General features: G+C 40.7%; 1 protein-coding gene across 3 annotated transcripts in view; it reads right to left on the bottom strand.

The window, feature by feature from the left end:
- Nucleotides 1-1820: 1820 nt before the first annotated feature.
- The window catches only part of ZNF565 (zinc finger protein 565), a 31984-nt gene continuing 12832 nt past the window's right edge, over nucleotides 1821-20972 (bottom strand). For 2 of the 3 annotated variants that reach the window (XM_046681226.1, XM_046681228.1), the window contains exons 2-5: nucleotides 18156-18229; nucleotides 12160-12286; nucleotides 11368-11463; nucleotides 1821-3277 (exon numbers count right to left, since the gene is read on the bottom strand). In XM_046681226.1, the coding sequence (XP_046537182.1) occupies nucleotides 2007-3277; nucleotides 11368-11463; nucleotides 12160-12286; nucleotides 18156-18164 (1503 nt within the window). In that variant the 5' untranslated portion in view covers nucleotides 18165-18229 and the 3' untranslated portion in view covers nucleotides 1821-2006. Of the gene's footprint in view, nucleotides 3278-11367; nucleotides 11464-12159; nucleotides 12287-18155; nucleotides 18230-18632; nucleotides 20854-20972 lie in introns of those variants that run through there. The other variant, XM_046681227.1, reaches the window with a different exon arrangement.

The following is a 20972-nucleotide window of genomic DNA, read 5'->3' as shown; positions in this document are numbered from 1 at the left end:
CCTGATTCCCAGGGAGGGAGACCTGAGATTCAATCAACTGCCAATGGCCCACGACTTGGTGAATCAGGACTATATCAAGCAGCTTTCATAAAAACCCAAACTGACAGCTCATTGGCCTTTTTCAGAGCTTCCATGTTGGGGAACCAGAATGCTTCCACGTGTCATTGTGCTGGGCCCCAAGCTCCACTAGGACAGAAGTTCCTTTGTTTGGGACCTTACCCTACGTATATCCTTTAATATCTTTTGTAATAAATTGGTAATCTAGTGAATAAACGAGTTTTCTTGAGTTCTGTGAGCGATTCTAGCAAATTAACCGAACCCGAGCAGGATGGTCATGGGAATCTCTGGTTTACAGCCAGTCAGTCAGAAGTACAGGTGACAACCCGGGCTTGCGACTGGCGTCTAGAGTGGAGGCCGGTCATGTGGGACTGAGCCCTTTACCTGTGGAATCTGAGTCTATTTCCGGGTAGATACCGTCAGAACTGAGCCGAACTCTCAGACACTCTGCTGGCGTCCGAGAACCGCTTGTGGGTGTGGGGAGGTCTCCATGCACATGTCGGAACTGGGTCCAGGAACCTTTGTGATGACTTCCTATGTCCTTTCACAACTGTTGATTTATTCAGTTATTCCACATCTTCTTGAACCAATTTTGATATTTTTGTAAAAATCCATTCTCCAGATTTTCAAATATATTAAAGTCATGCATAGTAGCTACTTAAAAAAAAATCCAGCCTTTCCTCATTCATATTGCTAAATGTTTTTTCTGTATCAGAGTCGTCAATCTTTTATCTTATTATATAGTTAAATAAATAACCTTCAGAGTAAGTCTACTGTTTTTTCTACTTTATTCTTTATTTTTAATAATCATTATTACTGTTGACTTGGGTTTATGTGGTGATTTTTTCCCACCTTTTAGAGTTCACTAGTCATTCATTCAACATGCTCAGCATATAACTGGCGATGGGAGGTGCTGGAGTTCTACCTTGGGAGAACAGGCCCTGCCTCCAGTCCTTGGCTTCTGACAGGAGTCCAGCTTTGGCTACGCTGAACTGGTTTTGATACAGAGAAGTGTCATTCATTTGTAGTTTGTAATTCTAGTTTTGATTTTTCTTGAAATGAACATATACTTGGAGGTGGTTTTAGACTTCTAAATGGCAGATTTCTTCTGGCTACTCTTCTGTCAATTTCTAATCTTCTGAACTGTTTTTTTCAGTTAAAAGATGAGGGCAGTGGGGGATGGATAATGCTTTACTGACTTGGCACCTACAGAACAGGTGGCTACAGGCCCTAGGACTAATCTTTTGAATTTCTAACCTTTTGAATGAAGGCCTTCTCATGATAATTATACTTTACTACTGTTTTTCAGAATGAATTACCATAACAAGTGGTTATGAAGGCTTTTTGAAATTTGTTACATTCATAAGGCCCTCCTCTCAAATGAACTCAACAGTAATACTGTTATAATTAATGACAATAACTAACATTTATTGAGCATAGGCTTTGTATAAAATATCTGATAGTCCTCAAAAAAACTCTATTAGGTAGGTATATTTATCACTGCTTAAAAATAAGTAAACTGAAGAACAGAGAGACTGCATAATTTGCCCAATGCTATTCAGTCAGTAACTGGTGGAACTGAGTTAATGTTAAGTAAGGTGTATGCCATGGCAAAAGGCACATTCACAAAATACTTCAATAGGGTCATTTTCTATTAGAAATTCTCAGAAGTTTAATACATTTTGAATGGTAATAGAAGACTTTTTACATTCATATTAATATCTTTTTCAGCATAAGTTCTTTGATGCTTAGTAAACAGTGAGTGTGAGGCAAAAAGAATCCCACATTTATTGAATTTTCTTTTGGTACAAGGTGTCTGATGTTCCATAATGGAAGTGACAAATGAAGAATTTCTGACATTAATTACATTACATTACACATTATCTAATATTGAGTCAGATGTGAACTTCACATAAAGGCTTGCCTACATCCCTAACGTTCAAGGCATTCTAACCAGTATGGATTCTGTAGTGTTCAATGAGCTGTGAGCCAAGAATAAAGGCCTGCCCACATTCTCTACATTCATAAGGTTTGATACCAGGATGAATTCTCTGATGTTCAGTAAGTTGTGAACTACGGATAAAGGCCATTCCACATTCCCTACACTGATAGGGTTTCTCACAAGTATGAATTCGCTGATGATGAGTCAGTTGTGAAACACGAATAAAGGCTTTCCCGCATTCCTTACATTCGTAGGGTTTGTCACCAGTGTGAATTCTTTGATGTTGGATGAGGTATGAACTACGACTAAAGGCCTTCCCACAGTCCTTACATTCATAGGGTCTGTCACCAGTATGAACTCTTTGATGTCGAGTAAGCTGTGCATGCTGCCTAAAGGCCTTCCCACATTCCTTACATTCATAGGGTTTCTCCCCAGAATGAATTCTTTGATGTCGAGTAACTTCTGAGCTATGAATAAAGCCCTTTCCACACTCCTTACATTCATACGGTTTCTCACCAGTGTGAATTCTTTGATGTACAGTAAGTTGTGAGTGCTGTCTAAAGGCTTTCCCACAGTCCTTACACTGATAGGGTCGAGCACCTGTATGAATTCTCCGATGAACAGTAAGTTGTGAGCCACGAATAAAAGCTTTCCCGCAATCTTTACATACATGGGGCTTCTCACCTGTATGAGTTCTTTGATGCAGAATAAGCTGTGAATGCTGTCTAAAGGTCTTCCCACATTCTTTACATTCATAGGGTTTGACACCAGTATGAAGTCTCTGATGCAGAATAAGTTCTGAACCACGACCAAAGGCCTTCCCACATTCCTTACAGGCATAAGGTTTCTCTCCCGTATGAATTCTCCCATGTTGAACAAGGTGTGAGGCACGACTAAAGGCCTTCCCACATTCCTTACATTCAAAGGGTTTTTCACCAGTGTGAATTTTCTGATGTTGAATAAGGTGTGAGCCACAGCTAAACGCTCTTCCACATTCACTACATTCAATCAGTTTCTCGCCAGTCTGACTGCCCTGATGTAGAGTAAGGGATGTATAATGCTCAAAAGTGGGCATGTTTTCATACGCGATTTCCACTTGCTTGAAACAGCACTCTGGATTTACCTGTTGTCTTTCAAATTGGCCATTGCATTCCCAGTCATCTCTAAAACTGGAGCCCTCAAAACCACAGCATCTAAGGCTTTCCATGAGCCCCCAACTGAATGACTCTATTTCAAAAAGGTCTTTTTGTGGAAATTTCTCACACCTGGACTCCAAGTCTGAAAAAGAAAAAAAAAAGTAAACACAAGCTGTTTTCCTCTTATAACAGAAATTTAAAAAAATCTATAGTAGAGAGACAAAATGAAAATAATAATCATAAAAGGTGAATGGCTTATATAAGTCTCAGATATTGCTGTGCAATTTCCAAAAAGTACATGAAAGCACAAATATGAGAGCTTATATGGTGCTAGAAGGGACTAAGAAAAGAAATTAAGCCAGGGTTCTCAATTTTGCTGGGGATCAGAACCATCCAGAAAGCCTGCTAACAATACAAACGTCCAAGAACCACCCCACACTGAATCAAAATCTACAGGAGTAGGGCCTAGGCATGTCTGTGCATGTGCCTGTATATATACATATCTATTCATCCATCTATTTCAAAAATAATATTTTTTTTTTGAGGAAGATTAGCCCTGAGCTAACATCTGCTGCCAATCCTCTTTTTGCTGAGGAAGACTGGCCCTGAGCTAACATTCGTGCCCTTTTTCCTCTACTTTATATGTGGGACGCCTACCACAGCATGGCTTGTCAAGTGGTGCCATGTCCGCACCAGGGATCCGAACCAGCGAACCCCTGGCCACCAAAGTGGAACGTGTGCACTTAACCACTGCGCCACCGGGCCAGCCCTATGTATATATTTTAAGATTCACATAACATGACATTCTCCATTTAACTATTTTAAAGTACACAATTCAGTGGTCAGCAGTACATTCCCAATGTCATGCAACCATCACCACTATCCAGTTGCAGAACATTCTCATCACCCCAAATAGAAACCTGTGCTCGTTAAGCAGTCACTCTCCATTGATCATTCTCTCCAGCCCCTGGCAATCACTAATGCCAGAGAACCACTAATTTTGTCTCTATGAATTTGCCTACTCTGGGCATTTTATATAAACAAGGCATCTATATATTTAACACTTTCCACCACATGGTGCTGATGCCAATCAAGACAAAAAGCTCTACTTAAACTTTCTCACAGCCTCTCCACTGCCCTTAGAATGAATTCCAAACTCACTGTCATGCTGCACAGGCTCTTGGCAAAGCAGGTCCCTGATTATCTTTGCTGCCAGTTGTCTCAACCGAGAATGATACATCTTCATATTAAGCACTCTCCTCCATCCTCTCTATGTACCAAACTGCAGGCCTCCTTTGAGCACCTAGAACAAATCTGGGTCTTTTCCAGCTTAGATTTCTCCGCAGGTTCTTCTCCTTACCAGGAATCCTGTCCTGGTTCTTTGTATGGCTGCTCTTCTCATCCTTCAGGTCTCAGATTAAAACTCACATTTTCAGAAAAGCTCTCAGCCTGATAACCCTAAGCATACACCTTGATTCTCTCTCTCTCTCACAGTTTGTGCCTTGTCTTCCTAACACTTTCATCAGTTGAAATTAGATTTTCATTTATTTACTATTTGTTTTCTGTTTGTTTTCTTGCTTCTAAATCTCCCCAAAGGCAGAAATAATGCCTTTCTCACTAGCCATTGTAACCAAACCCTAGCATATACGGTAGCTTTTAATAATGGATTGTTGAATGAATAAATATCAGATTCTAGAAACAGACCAATGGAACCCAATAGAAAGACCAGAAATCGACTGAAGTTTATAAGGAAATTGAATTTCTTATAAAGGTGGTATCTCAAAGAGGAAAAGGATAGTTTTTGTAATAAATAATGCTGAGGTAACTGGCTAATCATTTGGAAAAAGATGAAAGTGGATCCATACATTGCCACCATATACCAGAATAAACTCCAAAACAGAATTTTAACGATAAAAGAAAAGAGAAAACACACAAATACTGGAAGGAAACAAAGTGGGTTACTTTATAAGCTAGGTATGGAAAACGTTCTAACAATGACTCAAAATCCAAAAGCAACAAAATAAAAGGCTGATCAATTCCCCTACATAAAGGTGAAAAACACAATAAAACAGACAACCGGCATATGAACAAAAACACCAAAAGCAAAGTCAAAAGACAAATGACAGAGAAAATATTTGAAACTTACATTACAGATAAGAGGATGATCTTCCTGACTTATAAAAAGCTCTTAAAAATTGAGAAATAGCCTCAAAAAGTTAAACATAGGGAGCTGGCCCCAAGGCCGAGTGGTTAAGTTCGCACGCTCCGCTTCGGTGGCCCAGGGTTTCGCTGATTCGCATCCTGGGCGCGGACATGGCACTGCTCGTCAGGCCACGCTGAGGTGGCGTCCCACATCCCACAACTAGAAGGACCCACAACTAAAAATATACAACTATGTACCAGGGGGCTTTGGGGAGAAAAAGGAAAAGAAAATCTTTAAAAAAAAAAAAAAAGTTAAACATACAATTATCATTTGATCTAGCAATTCTACTCCCAGGTAGCTTCCCAAAAGAAGTGAAAACAGGGACTCAGCTACCTGCACACCAACCTCCACAGCAGCACTGTTCACAACAACCAAAAGGAGGAAAGAACCCAAGTGTCCATCAACAGATGGATGGACAAAGTGTGGTATATACATACAATGTAATATTACACAGCCTTAAAAAGGGAGGAAATTTTGATAAATGTTACAACATAGATGAACCTTGAAAACATTATGCTAAGTGAAATAAGCCAGATACAAAAGGCTCCATATTGTATGTCTCCACTTACATGAGGTACCTAAAAGAGTCAAATTCATAGAGACAGAAAGTAGAATAGAGGTGACCAGGGGCTGGAGGAGGGGAAAATGGAGAGTTACTGTTCAATGGGTGCAGAGTTTCTGTTTGGGATGAGGAAGAGTAAGTTCTGCAAATGGATAGTGGTGATGGTTGCACCACATTGTGAATGTAACTAATGCTACTGACTTGTACACTTAAAAATGGTCAAACTAGGGGGCTGGCCCCATGGCCGAGCGGTTAAGTTTGTCTGCTCTGCTTCAGCGGCCCAGGATTTCACTGGTTGGAATCCTGGGCGCAGACATGTTGCCACTCATCAGGCCATGCTGAGGTGGCGTCCCACATGCCACAACTGGAAGGACCCACAACTAAAAATACACAACTATGTACCGGGGGTTTTGGGGAAAAAAAGAAAAATAAAATCTTTAAAAAAAAAAATGGTCAAATTGGTAAATTTTATGTAATGTTTATCACAATTAAAAAAAATCTAATTAAAAAGGCTCCCCCCTACTCCTAAAACTACAAAGACTCAGAAAACACACCAACTGAATATTCTATGAACGATAATTCTTGTTACGGAATAAACAGTAATGAGTGACCATAACAAGGGGAGACAATCCTGGATTATCTGGGTGGGCCCAATGTAATCACAAGGGCCCTTATAAGTGTAAGACGGAGGAAAGTCAGAGTCAGAGAGAGATCTGAAGATGCCACCCTGCTGGCTTTGAAGATGGAAGGGGGCTATGATCCAAGGAATGCAGGTGGTCTCCAGAAGCTGGAAAAGGCAAGAAAACTGATTCTCCCCACAGCCTCCAAAAAGGAATGCAGCCCTGCAGACAACTTGATTTTAACCCAGTGAGATACATTTTGGACTTCTGCTCTCCAGAACTATGAAATAATAAATTTGTGTTGTTTTAAGCCACCAAGTTTTTGGTAGTTTCTTACAGAAGCCACAGGAAACTAACAGAGAAGGAAAAAACTGAGTAATTCATCAATGCATCACACCTGCCCAATCTTAGCCCTGGAGTCCACTCTCCCAAGGAAAGGCAGGTTAGAGCCAAAGTACAAAGAGAAGCCAGAAAGTTGGTTCTTGGGTTTTTGAGCTTTGAAGTGCAGAGGTTTTGGTGATTTAAGGCTGTTTTAGGCGCATGGCAAGTATGATTTTGATTATATATACTGTGCTCCTCAAACATGGACTTTCAGGTGTTTCTCTAAATCAAGGGTTGGCAACCTTTTTCTTTTCTTTAAAGGGCCAGATGGTACATACTTCAGGCTTTGTGGTCCAAGAGGCAAAAATGATGATATAGGCACTTATACAATAAGAGAGAAAACAAATTATCACAAAGTTTTTATTGATGAAATTCAAACTATAATAATAATTAGTCTTATACTTAAATAATTTTTTTTTTTTTTGTAATACAGGTCTATGAACGAGAAGAATAGAATTCTTTTCTGGGGGAGATAACATTTCACTTAACTGGAGTTCAGGGTTAGTGTTCTCCAGCATCAGAATTGACGGCAATGTTCATCTATTAGTGCTGACCTGTAATGAGATTTTATGTATTTCATCTTTGAAAATGTTTTATAGATAGTGCTGCCAAATACTGAGATCAGTCCACGAGCAGGAGATCTTAACTGTATGTGCATCCCTTAGAAAGCATTTACAGAACTGAATAGGCTCACAGGCCATGTAAACACAGGCGGCAGACGGGATTTGGCCTGCAGGCCGTAGTGTACAGATGACTGACTTATATCATTACTGTTAGTGAAGAATAATTCACACTATAAATTATGAAATATTATAAGAACAATGAAAGTACGAAACTAAAATTCCAGATTATTAAAACAAAATCAGAGTGGGGTATGCGTGAGGGTGACTCTAGGGAGAGGTCAACACACTTTTTCTGTAAAAGACCAGATAGTAAATGTTTTAGGCTTTGTGGGCCACAAAAGGTCTCTGTCACATACACATACATATATATTTTTAAACCCTTTCAAAATGTAAAAACCATTCTTAGCCTGTGGGTGATACAAAAAAACTGGCCATGAGCTGGATTTGACCTACAGATTGTAGTTTACCGACCCCTGGTCTAGGGCATAGGGAAGTGAAAGATGGTAAAAGTCTTACTTTGCTCAGAAAAAGAAATTCAAAGATACTGTTTCATACCAGTCTCCAATCAAAGAAACCAGGGCTCCTTTGAGGAATGGCTGATTTCAGGGCTGGGGCAGGAAAAATACAAGATAAGCCTGGAACATGTTATGGTATCAGAAAATAAGGAAGTGCTCAAAAAAGAATGAGGGCATGCTGAGAGAACCCTGGAGTCAGTCTGAAGGAGTTCCCAATGGCCAAAGTTTGAACAATTTGAGCAACAAAATAAACAATGATAGCATTGGGCTACAAGCCATCAAATATGATAAATACCCATGAGCCCATACTGATAGAAACAAATCATTGAATACATAAATGAATGGGAGAGGGGTAGGGACAGCTGTTCCTTACAGAGGAATGCCAATTAATAAATGTAGAAAGAATACGGTACATAGAAAATCAACACTAGGCAACACTATTGTAATGACTGTTACAGATGAGATCCACCAATGGATGCTAAAACCATTAGGCAAAATGTATAGTCTCAAAGTACCTCCCTCCAAGATAATTACCAATTATAGACGGAAAAATAGTAACTTTATAGGGGAAAAACATGAGAAACCCTATCTTAACCAAGAGATCAAAGTTAACAAGTAATAAGCCATTACATCACGTAACCCCTGATATGATGTACAGAGGACACAACATCACTTCTGTGGTATTCCTGCCAAAGATGCATAATTTCAATATAATTACAAGAAAAATATCAGACAAACACAAGGTGAGAGACATTCTTCAAAACAGTATTCATATGGGGCTGGCCTGGTGGCATAGTGGTTAAGTTCACATGCTCTGCTTTGGCGGCCTGGGATTCGCAGGTTCAGATCCCAGGTGTGGACCTATACACTGCTTACCAAGCCATGCTGTGGTGGCGTCCCACATACTAAACAGAGGAAGACTGGTAATGGATGTTAGCTCAGGGCCAATCTTCTTCACCAAAAGACCTCCCAAAGAACAAAAAACAAAACAAAATAAATAGCATTCATCAAAAGTCTCAAGGTCATGAAAGACTGAGGAACTGTAGCAGATTAGAGGATGCTAAGGAGACACAATAACTAGACACAATATGGGATCTGGGACCAGACAGAAGAATCTGATCCTGGGACAGAAGAAGGACATTAGGGGAAAACTTGAGAAAATTCTAAAAAGATCTGTAGATTATTTAATTGTACTGTATCAGTGTTAATTTCCTGGTTTTGATAATTGTACTGTGGTTAAGTAAAATGTTAACATCAGTGGAAGCTGAGTGAAGGGTACACGAGAATTCTCTATAATAATTTTGCAAGTTCTCCATAAGCCTAAAATTATTTCAAAATAAGAAAGTTAAGAAATAACTTCACTACAAAGAAAAATATTCTTTTTCAGTCTTGAGGTGGGTAGAGCAAGAGAGGTTTAAGCAAATTCTTTAAAGTCAAATTAAAGACTATTCTATTACAAAGCAATAGGAAGCACAACTTTAAAATCACTTGAGGGTAGAAAGAGTGGTAATAAAATGTGAGCAAAATAGGAATAGCTGGAAATAAGAAGAATGAGGAACAGAAAATATAAAATAAAATGGCAGGAATAAGAAAAGACATTATTTACCACAATAAATGAGAGCGGATTGCATTCCTTTATTAAAGGCAAGGAATCTCAGACTGATTAAGAAAGGAAACTAACAGAATCCTCATTACAATGGACACACTTAAAGTGGCAATAACTTAAAAAAAAAAGGATAAGCAAAGATATGTCATAACTTTTTTAAGCCAACAAAAACAAGGCATTTGATATTAATATCAGAAAAAACAGGATTCAAGGTTAAAAGCACTAAGTGGGAAAATAAAGGATGGACCGTACTGACAAAAATACAATTTTCAAGGAGGAGCTGTATTTCACCTTTACAAAATGTAAAATGCAGTGGCAAAATACATAAGACAAGAAACAGCTCTCAGAATGCGATAGCATCAGAACCAAGAAAGCTAAAAGACAGGCAGATTCTAAATCATATAATCAGAATAGTTATAGTTAATAGAGGCGAGGGCCCCATCCAAAAGACACCAGTTTTAAATATATGTGGAACATTTTCCAAAATTGGAACAACTGGACTTATTGACAACGTTGGAAGAGAAAAGGCAGTGTAATGATTTCTTCTTTGGGCTGAGAAAATTCCTGCCAACACAGAATTCCATACTCAGTGAAAATATCCTACAAGAATCTTCATGTGGTTAAAAACAGAGAATTGTCAAGAGCAGACGTGCACAAAAGGACATTTTAAGGATGTTCTTCAGGTAGAGAAAAAATGATCCCTGATGAAAATAAATAATGACAACAACAGCAGAGAAGTCAGGAGGTGGGTAACTGATAACGAAGTATTCAAAGGCTCCAAAATTGTCCAGCAAATGCCAACTAATAACACTTGATAATGTGTGTTTCGTTGTCACTATCTCCTGGCATTGCTCTGTGGATTTTCACATTATTTTTTTATTTTTATTTTTTTGAGGAAGATTAGCCCCAAGCTAACATCTGCTGCCAATCCTCCTCTTTTTGATGAGGAAGCCTGGCCCTGAACTAACATCCGTGCCCACCTTCCTCTACTTTATACGTGGGACGCCTACCACAGCATGGCTTGCCAAGCAGTGCCATGTCCACACCAGGGATCCGAACTGGCAAACCCCGGGCCGCCAAAGCGGAACATGAGAACTTAACCGCTGCACCACCAGGCCAGCCCCCGCATTATTAACTCATGTAACAGCTACAGTAACTACATATGGAAGACACTATTTTTATTCCATTTGCACAGGAGAAAACTGAAGCACAGAGTATTTAAGTAATTTACCTAAACTCACAGATCTAGTAAGTGGCAGAGCTAGAATTTGAACTCAGGTAGTCTGATTCCAAAGTCTGTGCCCTCAACCATGACACAACCTTACCTCTCAACAGCTAAGAGAAAAATGAATTGCTGAATTAGGTAAAGTGAGAAGCTGTTTTAAGAAAATAAGTATTTTTTAAGGGATGAAGATCCTCGCAGAGAAAAGTATCCGAAGTACAGGTAAACAGCTGGCCACTGGGGAAGAAGGTAGCACATTTCTTCTAAAATGGGAGGAAAATATGAAAGAAGAAAGAACAGAGAGGAATCAATGGGGGCAAGGGCAGGGTTCCCTTGGGAGCTGAGGCTGACAAGGTCTGCTCTTCGTGTGTGCATCTCAGGCAGTTTTTGGGATGGCTTTGAGGGGAGCTTCCCATCACTGACTCAAGTTACTGCTATCAGTGGGCTCACCTGCCGGGCTATGATTCCCAATGACCTCCAGTGGATCAGCCCTTGCTCACCTGGGCACCATGCTCCTGGCATATCATTTGCAATTGTCCAGGGTTCCTTCCCTTGCTCCAATAAGGAAACGACATCAGGCTTAGCAATGGAAAGTCCTGTTTATAGAAAAAGAAATGGAGCATGATTACACTCTTCCAAATTTCAAACCCCATCCCTTGGTCATCAAAGAAGAGAGGCAATTACATGAAGGAAGGTGTAAAGGTTGTCTAAAGGACAGGAAGATGGAGGTGCCAATGGAATTACCTATTTCCAATTCCACAAACACAAACAATTCTCTTGGGAACAGACAGCAGAAATTCAGCTAGAAACTTGTGAGTCTCCCTAGATATTCTGGTATTGTGAAGATACCAGAAATTCTAGAAGGCTAGTCCTGAGTTATTTAAGAGTAGATAAGCATGGTGGTTTTTCTCCATTTGCCTTCTCCTTCCCTCCAATCCCTTCACAGCTGTTTCTGGCCCTGCTCTGTGTCCCAGACAGCTTACTGTAAGGACTGCATTACTCTGACCCTATGGGTCTGGCAGAGGGAAAGCGTCAGCAGGAGGTCAGTGGGCAGGAAGAGAGAGAGTTCAGGGTATTTCTTATCCCCTCCCTCCCTCCTTTGACCCAGGAGTTCTGGAGGTGGCTACTGTTGCCGCCAGCTGGGCCCTTCTCCATGACTCTAGCTCTCACCATCATCCAGTGGCAGCGTTTCCTCCTTTAGCCCTCCCGGCAGAGGTGGTAACAGTCTCCCTCTATTGTAGTCCCTGGGAGCCTTGTTTTCCGTCTGGCCTTGTATTATACAATATCCTTACCCAGTGAGACCAAGTTACTGAAGTTCTCCAAAGTCACATCCCTGTACAAGTCTCTCTGGGCAGGTTCCAGGCACTTCCATTCTTCCTGAGAGAACTCTATGGCCACATCCCTGAAGGTCACCAATCCCTGAAATAATAAACCCATGCATTACCAGTAAATGAAAGGACTATTATTTTTTCCATTTATTACAAAAAAATCTCAAAATACACCAAAGTATAGAGAATAGTATAATGACCCCCAAGAATCCATCACTGTGTTTCAACAATTAACAAGACTTTGCACATCTTGTTTCATCTCTTCCCTTCCATTTTTTACCGCTGGTGTATTTTGAGGCAAATCCTACATACCAAATATCATAGTATTTTACCCATAAATACTTTCGTATTTAACACATTAGACTTAAAAAAAAAAAAAAAGCAGGGCCCAGCCTGGTGGCACAGTGGTTAAGTTCGCATGCTCTGCTTTGGTGGCCTGGGGTTCTGTTCCTGTGCGCGGATCTAGAACCACTTGTAAAGCCATGCTGTGGTGGCATCCACATAAAATAGAGGAAGGTTGGCGCAGGTGTTAGCTCAGTGACAACCTTCCTCACACACAAAACCCCATAAAACCAGAATATCATCATCAAGCTTAATAAAATTTACAATAATTTCCTAATAAAAAGATCAAGTTTCAAACTGCCCCAATTTCCTCAAAAGTGATTTTTTACAGTTGGTTTGTTCAAATCAGGGTTCAAATAAGATCCACACACTGCATTTAGTTGATAGGTTTCCTAAAGTCTCTCAAATCTCTAACAGTCCCCACAAACTCTTTAAAAAATTTTATTGCTATTTCTTGAGGAAACATTTGAATCAGTAGAATTCCCCACGTTTTGGATCTGGCCGGTTGCGTCTTCATGACATAGTTTACCACGCTGCTTTACTTCCACGCTTTCTGTGAACAGGTCGTTAGACCTGGAGGCCCGAGGCACAGGTTTTGGAGGGCTGTGACTGCGTCGGAGGTGGTGCCGTGTACTTCCTACAGCACCCCATTAGGAGGCACATCGTGACTGGTTGTCCCATTTTTAACGAGGTTAAAAATTGATAAGTAGGTTCAGATTTTGGCAACCTGACTCATCCAGGAAAATGTCCAAAAGATGGAAAGAGAGGAGATGGAGAACTGCAGTGTAGGAAGGAGATGATAAAGCAAGCAAGCTGGGGCCAAATGCCTATGCCACGAAGGAAGTAGAATAAGCAAATTTATTTGACTAAAGGCCTACATGCTTCTGAATATTCCTCTGGCTAGAGACGAAACCTCCTTCCTTTTCCACAAGGGTCTGTGACTGAGCAAAATCTAGCTAAGTAGAGTCTTATAAATAAATGAGATAACATACACAAAACACAGGAAACATGGGCCTTGCAAATAATGGTCTTTAAAAATTAGTGCCTTTTACTATTTTTCCATTGAGATGATAAAAAAGAATCTAAAATGTCTAATAAATCTCTATCTAAAAATATAGGACTTATAGAAGTTTTAAAACTATCCTGAAGACTCAGGGTCATAATTAGTCCATGGATCTCAACCCAGGTTACACCTTCCCCTTTAGGACGTATTTGGGATCACGGAGGGGATGGTCTAGCTGTTGCAACGTTGGGGGAGGCTGGGCTGGGGTGGGCAGTGTGCTGCTATTGGCATTTAGTGCCTGGCGTCAGGAATGTTGTGTCCTGAATTATCCGGGCCAGGTACCCAGGACAGTCCCAAACAACAAAGAACTGTATTGCTGAAAATGACAACAGTCTCCCTACTGAAAAGCAGTTTGTCAGATATCACGAGCATATTTTTTGTTTGACAAATTTTATTATAAACACAGGAATTTTTATTTGCTACATAACAAGGCACCTTATGTCCTGTAAGATATAATCATTCCATTATTTGGGGGCATTCAGCTTAAACATGATCTGTAAAATCTTCAGTGTTTATTATATACTTGTTAACATCTACCATCCTTCACTGTCTACTTTTTCTTGTTCCTGAAATAAGAAAGTTGATCGGGGGTGTATCTCAGTCACACGAATGTGGCCCACAAGCAACACAGATTGTTCAACCTCAAAACGGACCATTTTATGGTTCTTCATCTCTCATAAATTCCCTTGGAAGACTGAAGAACTTTCTGTAACGAAAGTTCCCAATCACAGCCCCCACCCTAAAGGCTTCACAAAACAGGAGATGTCACCACACACCGAGACCAGGACCAACCACTCCAGCTCTGACCATGTCTACACGGGAGAGGGAAGACTGGGGGCTCCTGCTGCAAACACCTAGGCACGGAATAAACTATAACAAATGCCCTTTTAAGTGCATTTCTAAGCTCTCAAGAAGATAAGGAAAATTACATCCCAGGGCTAACAAAAGAAGCAACACACACACACAGAGTTGAACCCAGAGAGGTAGGCAAATACGTTAGCAGGGGCCAGCCCGAAGTCAAATGCTTTGGGGAATTCACCTTAGTATGGGGCCTGGCACATCTACCAAACGGGGTGTGAACCCAGGACCCTCACTTAAAGCTGGGATCCTAGAAGAGCTACTCTCTCAGTGAAATGGTGGCTCCAGGGAAAACCTTGCTGGAAAAGAGTGACAAGGAACCTGCTGTACTCCAGGTAGAAAAAAAAGGCTATCATTAATGATATTACTTTACTACTAATAACCATTTCCTTTGCCAATCTAGAACCAAAGGCCTACTCTCAAATATGCAATTCAAAGTAACTTCATTCACGTAGTTAGGGGAAACCCCAGGTGAAAAATTAAATGTGTGCCAAGTTTGAGAACACTTCTAGGTGAAAAACCTCTCTGAAGAAAGGCATCATCTACCCAGTTCCCAACAGACCACCGCATATTAAATTAAGTCAACCAAGACAATTCAATGGGAAAGAGCAGTCTTTTAACAAACAGTGCTGGGGCAAGCGGGTATCCACAGGCAAGGAATAAGGCTGAACCGCACCTCACACCATATATAAAAATTAACTCAAAAGAGATTATAGTTTTAAATGTAAAAGTTAACACTATAAAACTCTTAGAAGAAAACACAGGAGTATATCTTCATGACCTCAGTCCGGCTTTCTTAGATGTGGCACCAAACATAGTGACAAAAGAACAAAAAGATAAAATAACTTCATCAAAATTAAAAACTTTTGTGCTATAAATGATTCCACCAAGAAAGTGAAAATCCAATCCAAAAAACTGGGAGAAAATGTTTGCAAATCTTCTATCTGGTAAGGGACCTGCATCTAGAATATATAGAGAACTCTTACAACTCAATAATAAAAAGACAACCCAATTAAAAACTAGCCAAGAATGTGAATAGAGATTTCTCCAAAGAAGATAAACAAGTGGTCAATAAGCATATGAAAAGATGCTCAACATCACTAATCATTAGGGAAATGCAAATCAAAACCACAATAAGATGCCACTTCAGGGCTGCCTGGTAGTGGTGGCGTGGTGGTGAAGTTTGAGCCCTCTGCTTTGGCGGCCCTGGGTTCTCGGTTCGGATCCCAGATGCAGACCTAGCACTGCTCCTCAGGCCACGCTGTGGCTGCAACCCACATAAAACAGAGGGAGATTGGCACAGATGTTAGCTCAGTGACAACTTTCCTCAAGCAAAAAGATGAAGATTGGCAACAAATGTTAGCTCACGGCCAATCTTTCTCACAAAAAAAAAAAAAAAAAGATGCCACTTCTTCATATCCTTTAGGATGGCTATTATCAAAAAGACAAAATAACAAGTGTTGGTGAGGATGTGGAGAAATTGGAACACTCTTACATTGCTGGTGGGAATGTAAAATGGGGCAGCCACTTTGGAAAAAAGTTTTGACAGCTAAATATAGTTATCATGTTACCCAGCAATTCTACTCCTAGGTATAGAGAAATGAAAATGTATGTCCACCCAAAAACACTGGCATACACTTATGCTCACAGCAGCATTATTAATGATAGCCAAAAAGCAGAAACAACCCAAATATTCATAGACAGATGGACTGATGAAAAAATGTGGTACACACATATCCATGGAATATTATTTGGTATAGAAATGAATGAAGTACATGCTACAACATGGATGAAGCTCGAAAACATTATGTTAAGTGAAAACAGCCAGATACAAAAGATCAAATATTGCACGATTCCATGTACATATGAAATGTCCAGAATAGGAAATCCATAGAGACAGAAAGAAAAGTAGTGATGCCAGTGGGTGAGGAGGAGCGACTGGGAGTGACTGCTAATGCAAATGGCATTTCTTTTTGGGGCGATAAAAGTGTTCTAAAGTGGACTGTGCTTATGATTGTACAACTCTGCAAATATACTAAAACCCACTGAACTGTATACTTAGATGGGTGAATTTTACTGTATGTGAATTATATATACAATAAATAAAGCTGTTAAGAAAGTTATTGAGGACCTCAAAGAACTTCTGTTAATGCTAGTCATATCTATCAATATTTACCACATGAGAAATTAAAAGTGATAAATTTAAAAACTATTAATTTAGGCAATCACAACTAGAATACACAAGCATATACCGGGGGGCTTTGGGGAGAAGAAAAAGAAATAAAAATGAACAAAAACTATTAATTTATTTAAATAACCAACAATAAATCTGTTACATGCTAACATAAATAACATACACTTTATGAAAAATGACTCCATTCTCAAAAAAATTTAATAGCATAGTTTTACACTTTTGCAAATCTCTTTAATGACTGGCTGAATAAGAGACAGTTGGATTGTCACATCTGCTTCTGCATTCAATCTGCTAGGACAGCACATATCCTATAGCTCCACTGTACACTTATTAAAGAATGTGAGTGAGAAAGGCAGCTAACATTTGAGTATCATTATGAAAATAATTCTGACCCCTCAGGCCTCTGGAAAGGGTCTCAGTCTTCTTGGACCATGCTTTGAGACCGCTGATCCAGTGCTACACAATCTAACATGAATGATTTGAAAACATACCGTGAGTGAAAAAATCTGGTAAAAATATAGAGAAAGTATGATAACTTTAAAAATTTAAAAACAGAAAACAACACTATATTGCTTAGTATGCATTCATATACAGTAAAACTTTTATAAAAATCAAAGGATTAATAAACACAGAATTAAAAGTAGCCCTTACTATCAGTGTGAATGGTAATGTGATATGGGAGGGGATATGATCCGGGGAGGGAACACAGGATGCTTAAACAGTATATTGACCTGGGTGATGAGTAGATCAATACTCACTTTATTATTCTTTTTTTTTTTTTTTTTTTGAGGAAGATTAGCCTTGGGCTAACTGCTGCCAATTCTCCCCTTCTTGCTGAGGAAGACTGGCCCTGAGCTAACATCCATGCCCACCTTCCTCCACTTTATATGTGGGACGCCTACCACAGCATGGTGTGCCAAGTGGTGCCACGTCCGCACCCGGGATCCAAACTGGCCAACCCCGGGCCGCCGAAGCGGAACATGCACACTTAACCACTGCGCCACTGGGCCGGCCCCTCACTTTATTATTCTTATTTTTATTTATTGTTTATCATTCTTCATACCATATATACGTTATAAATGTTTTGTATGTATTCTTTGATCATATGAAGTGTTTTATGATTTTTTTAAGAGGGGTGGCATTTAAAAATAGAAGAACGAAAGGAAACCACCCAGATTAACGGAAAAGATCAAAGTTATCTCATCTTTGGCCCCACTCACCCATGGTTCTGAGAAGGGAGGCTCTCATATTCTCCTAGGAGAATGTATTTCTGCTCTCCTGGTGCTCGGGAAGAGCATAGTGCACAAATGTCTACACTGCTGGAGAAGAGAGAGCCACCGAGGGAAGTGGAGCAGCGCCACTTACTCCCGGGGACGGAGGAATGGGGAGCAGGTTACTGAAAGGGGCTCAGTGAGACAGGGAAGTTTCAGGATGAAAAACACAAACGTTCATACGATCTCGAGGGAAGACATTATTTCACGGATAGAGGAAATTTCAACTTACTTGTGCCATGGCTTTTAGAACTCCCTGAGCTGCTCCGATTTCTCTAGATTCTTCTCTCAGACAACTGCAGAGTCCTGAAAAAGAAGAGTAGCGAGAGAAAGGGGAAATCTCCCATAAGCCAAGCTGGCCTCAGCACTCCTGAACAGATGGGCTTAAAACACTTGTACTTCCAGTGTCCCTGCTCTGCCTCCCTTGCCCTCACCTTATCCCGCCACACAACACTAATATTAAGAACTACAGAGTTAACAAAACCCAGCCCTCCTCTAAACTCTAGGGAAACCAAAAATGGATTCAAAGAAGATGTGCTCCAGCACTGACATAAAATCCAAGAACCTCGGCGGCAGGGATTCCTGCCCGGACAGTCCCCCATCTTGTTGATGCTAACCCATACCCTAGAGGGGGCCTAGATAGCTCCCACCTGTTCCAGGCCCATCTTCCTTTGCAGCTGAAGCAAGCAGGATCTCGGCTCAGACTCACCCACTTTACCCTCTAAGGATGAGAACAGCACCCACAGGCTAGGAGCACAGCATACCTGTGCAGGCGAAACCTGGAGAAAAAGCAATCCTTAAAGTCTTCCAGCTTCCCTGGGCTCAACAGGCAAAACCTCTTGGGTACCTCCCCCACTCTACTTCCTCCTTCTGAGTCCAAAGAGGGACCCCACCAATAGCAGAGGCTTTGTCAAAGACTCCAGCCCCAGCTGGACTCACCAGAAAGGAACAAGAAAACCACAGTAATACAGGCATCTTACAAGCAAACCTGCACATTCAGAGTATTGACCTGAATGGGAACTCAGCTTCTAGAAGCCTCTTGGCCCAGCCCTCCTTATTTTCCATCTAAGCCCTCCCTACTGCTTTCCTGCAGACCATCACTTCCTCACTGGCTGGCAGCTGCTGAGGCCGGAGTTCTGTGGAGAACGGCTCGTACCTCAAAGTAAAGAGAACTCAGGGGTTTTAAGGAGGGTAGTAAGGCCAGTTCCAACTAGAGGTACAGGAAGCCTGCTGTCGGGGGGAGGGGAGTCAGAGGATGACTAATGTAATAACTGCCAGAGTGGTGTCAAGGAAAATGTTCTGTAAGTTGTAGAATATGAATTGGGACCTAAAAATCAGACAATTTTAATAGGCAGAAAAGGGACAGAAGAGCATTCTGAACAGAGTGAAGAGGAGCGGCAAAACAGTGGACCAAAAGCATATGGTGTGTTTGGGGAGAGAATAATTCAGAGTGACTTGTGTAGTTTGGGGAAAGGTCTAGACCAGTGCTCTCCAATAAAACTTCCTGTGATGACGGAAATAGACATCTTTGCATCTGTACTGTCAATAATGTAGCTATTAGCTACACGTGGCTACTAAGCATTTAACACGTGGCTAGTAGGACTGACGAACTGAATTTCTCATATAATTTAATTTTAATTAATCTAAGTTTAAATTTAATTACTTCCAGAATCCAGAGGAAAATAATGCTGGAGGTGACATCAGGGGTTGGAAAATGAAGGCATATGAAAGAAATAAAATAACTACAAGGGCAAGGACCAGGTCTCACCATCACTGTTACCAGCACTTGCCACCGTGTCTGGAGGACGCAATGAATACTGACTGAACACATAAAAGTTTGGTTTTCACGCATTAATGAAGGGAAAGCCACAGAAGAATTTAAAGAGGAGGTGATAGGGCCCTGGCCAGATTATTTTATTGAAGAGAAGTAAAACTGAAGTCAGGGATATCAGCTGAAAGGTGCTTATGGTTTTCCAAGCAAACAAAGGGCCTGACCCAGCACAGTGATCGTGGAAATGAGGAGGACAGGAATGAATTCGAGTTGTAGGGAAATAAAATCAACAGGCTCTGGCATCTGATTGGATATGAAGATTGCATATGCAGAGAGAGAACGAGGGGTCAAGAATTCTTTCGTATTTACTGAGTTCCTATCTCAACTGGCACAGTTCTACCTTGGAGGAAGACACTAAATCCAGTCCCTGTCTCAGTGGCTCTCACATTCTAATGGACAGAGACAACAACAAATACTGATATGCTGACATTGATATTTCTGTTTATATGTCGGGTGGCCAAAGTTTTATGGAGAAAAATAAAGAAGGGTGAGGGGACAGGGAGCTCTGGGGGGATGGAGGGTGGCCTGAGAAGGCTTTTCACTGAGAGGGTGACATGTTAGCACAGACTGAATGGAGTGAGGGAGCAATGCAGATATCTACGGGAAGCACATTCCTAGCAGAGAGAACAGCAAGTTGGCGACAGTGAGTTCAAGACAGGATGGAATGCAAGGAAGTGCGGACAGAAGAGCCATCCCTTTCATGGAGTTTTACTGAAAAGAACAGAGAAATGAAGCTAGAGGTAGGTATGGGGTCCACGTAGGGTGGGTTGGTTGTTTTGAATGTGGAAGAAATTACAGCATGTTTTATAGCCATGGGAATAACCCAGTAGAGAGAAAACAAACAAAGGAGACAATCGCTGGAGCAATGATCTTGAGTAGGAGAGAGGGGATGGGAACCAGCACCCAAGTGTTGGGGGCTGAACTACAGAACAATCACAAATAGCTCATCCCTAGGGAAGGTAGAGTATATAGTGAGTATAGGAATGGTCCCCAGGATTCTAGGGTGAGGTGATGTGGTGCCATTCATATACACTTTTCATTTATTCTTATTTTTATAACCACCCTGTGGGTTAAATAAAGTTAATTTTATTCCCTATATTATACAGAAGAACTAGAATGTCTGAAGGTTATGAGACTCACCCAAGGCCACACTGCCAAGAAAATCAGAGACGGGATAAGAACCCACGTGTTCTATTTTGCTGCCCATGGAAGTTTCCA

This window comes from Equus quagga, chromosome 13, assembly GCF_021613505.1.
Source record: "Equus quagga isolate Etosha38 chromosome 13, UCLA_HA_Equagga_1.0, whole genome shotgun sequence".
Classification (NCBI taxonomy): domain Eukaryota; kingdom Metazoa; phylum Chordata; class Mammalia; order Perissodactyla; family Equidae; genus Equus; species Equus quagga.
The sequence above is the reverse complement of the archived record's forward strand: the minus strand, read 5'-3'. Positions and strand labels throughout refer to the sequence as shown.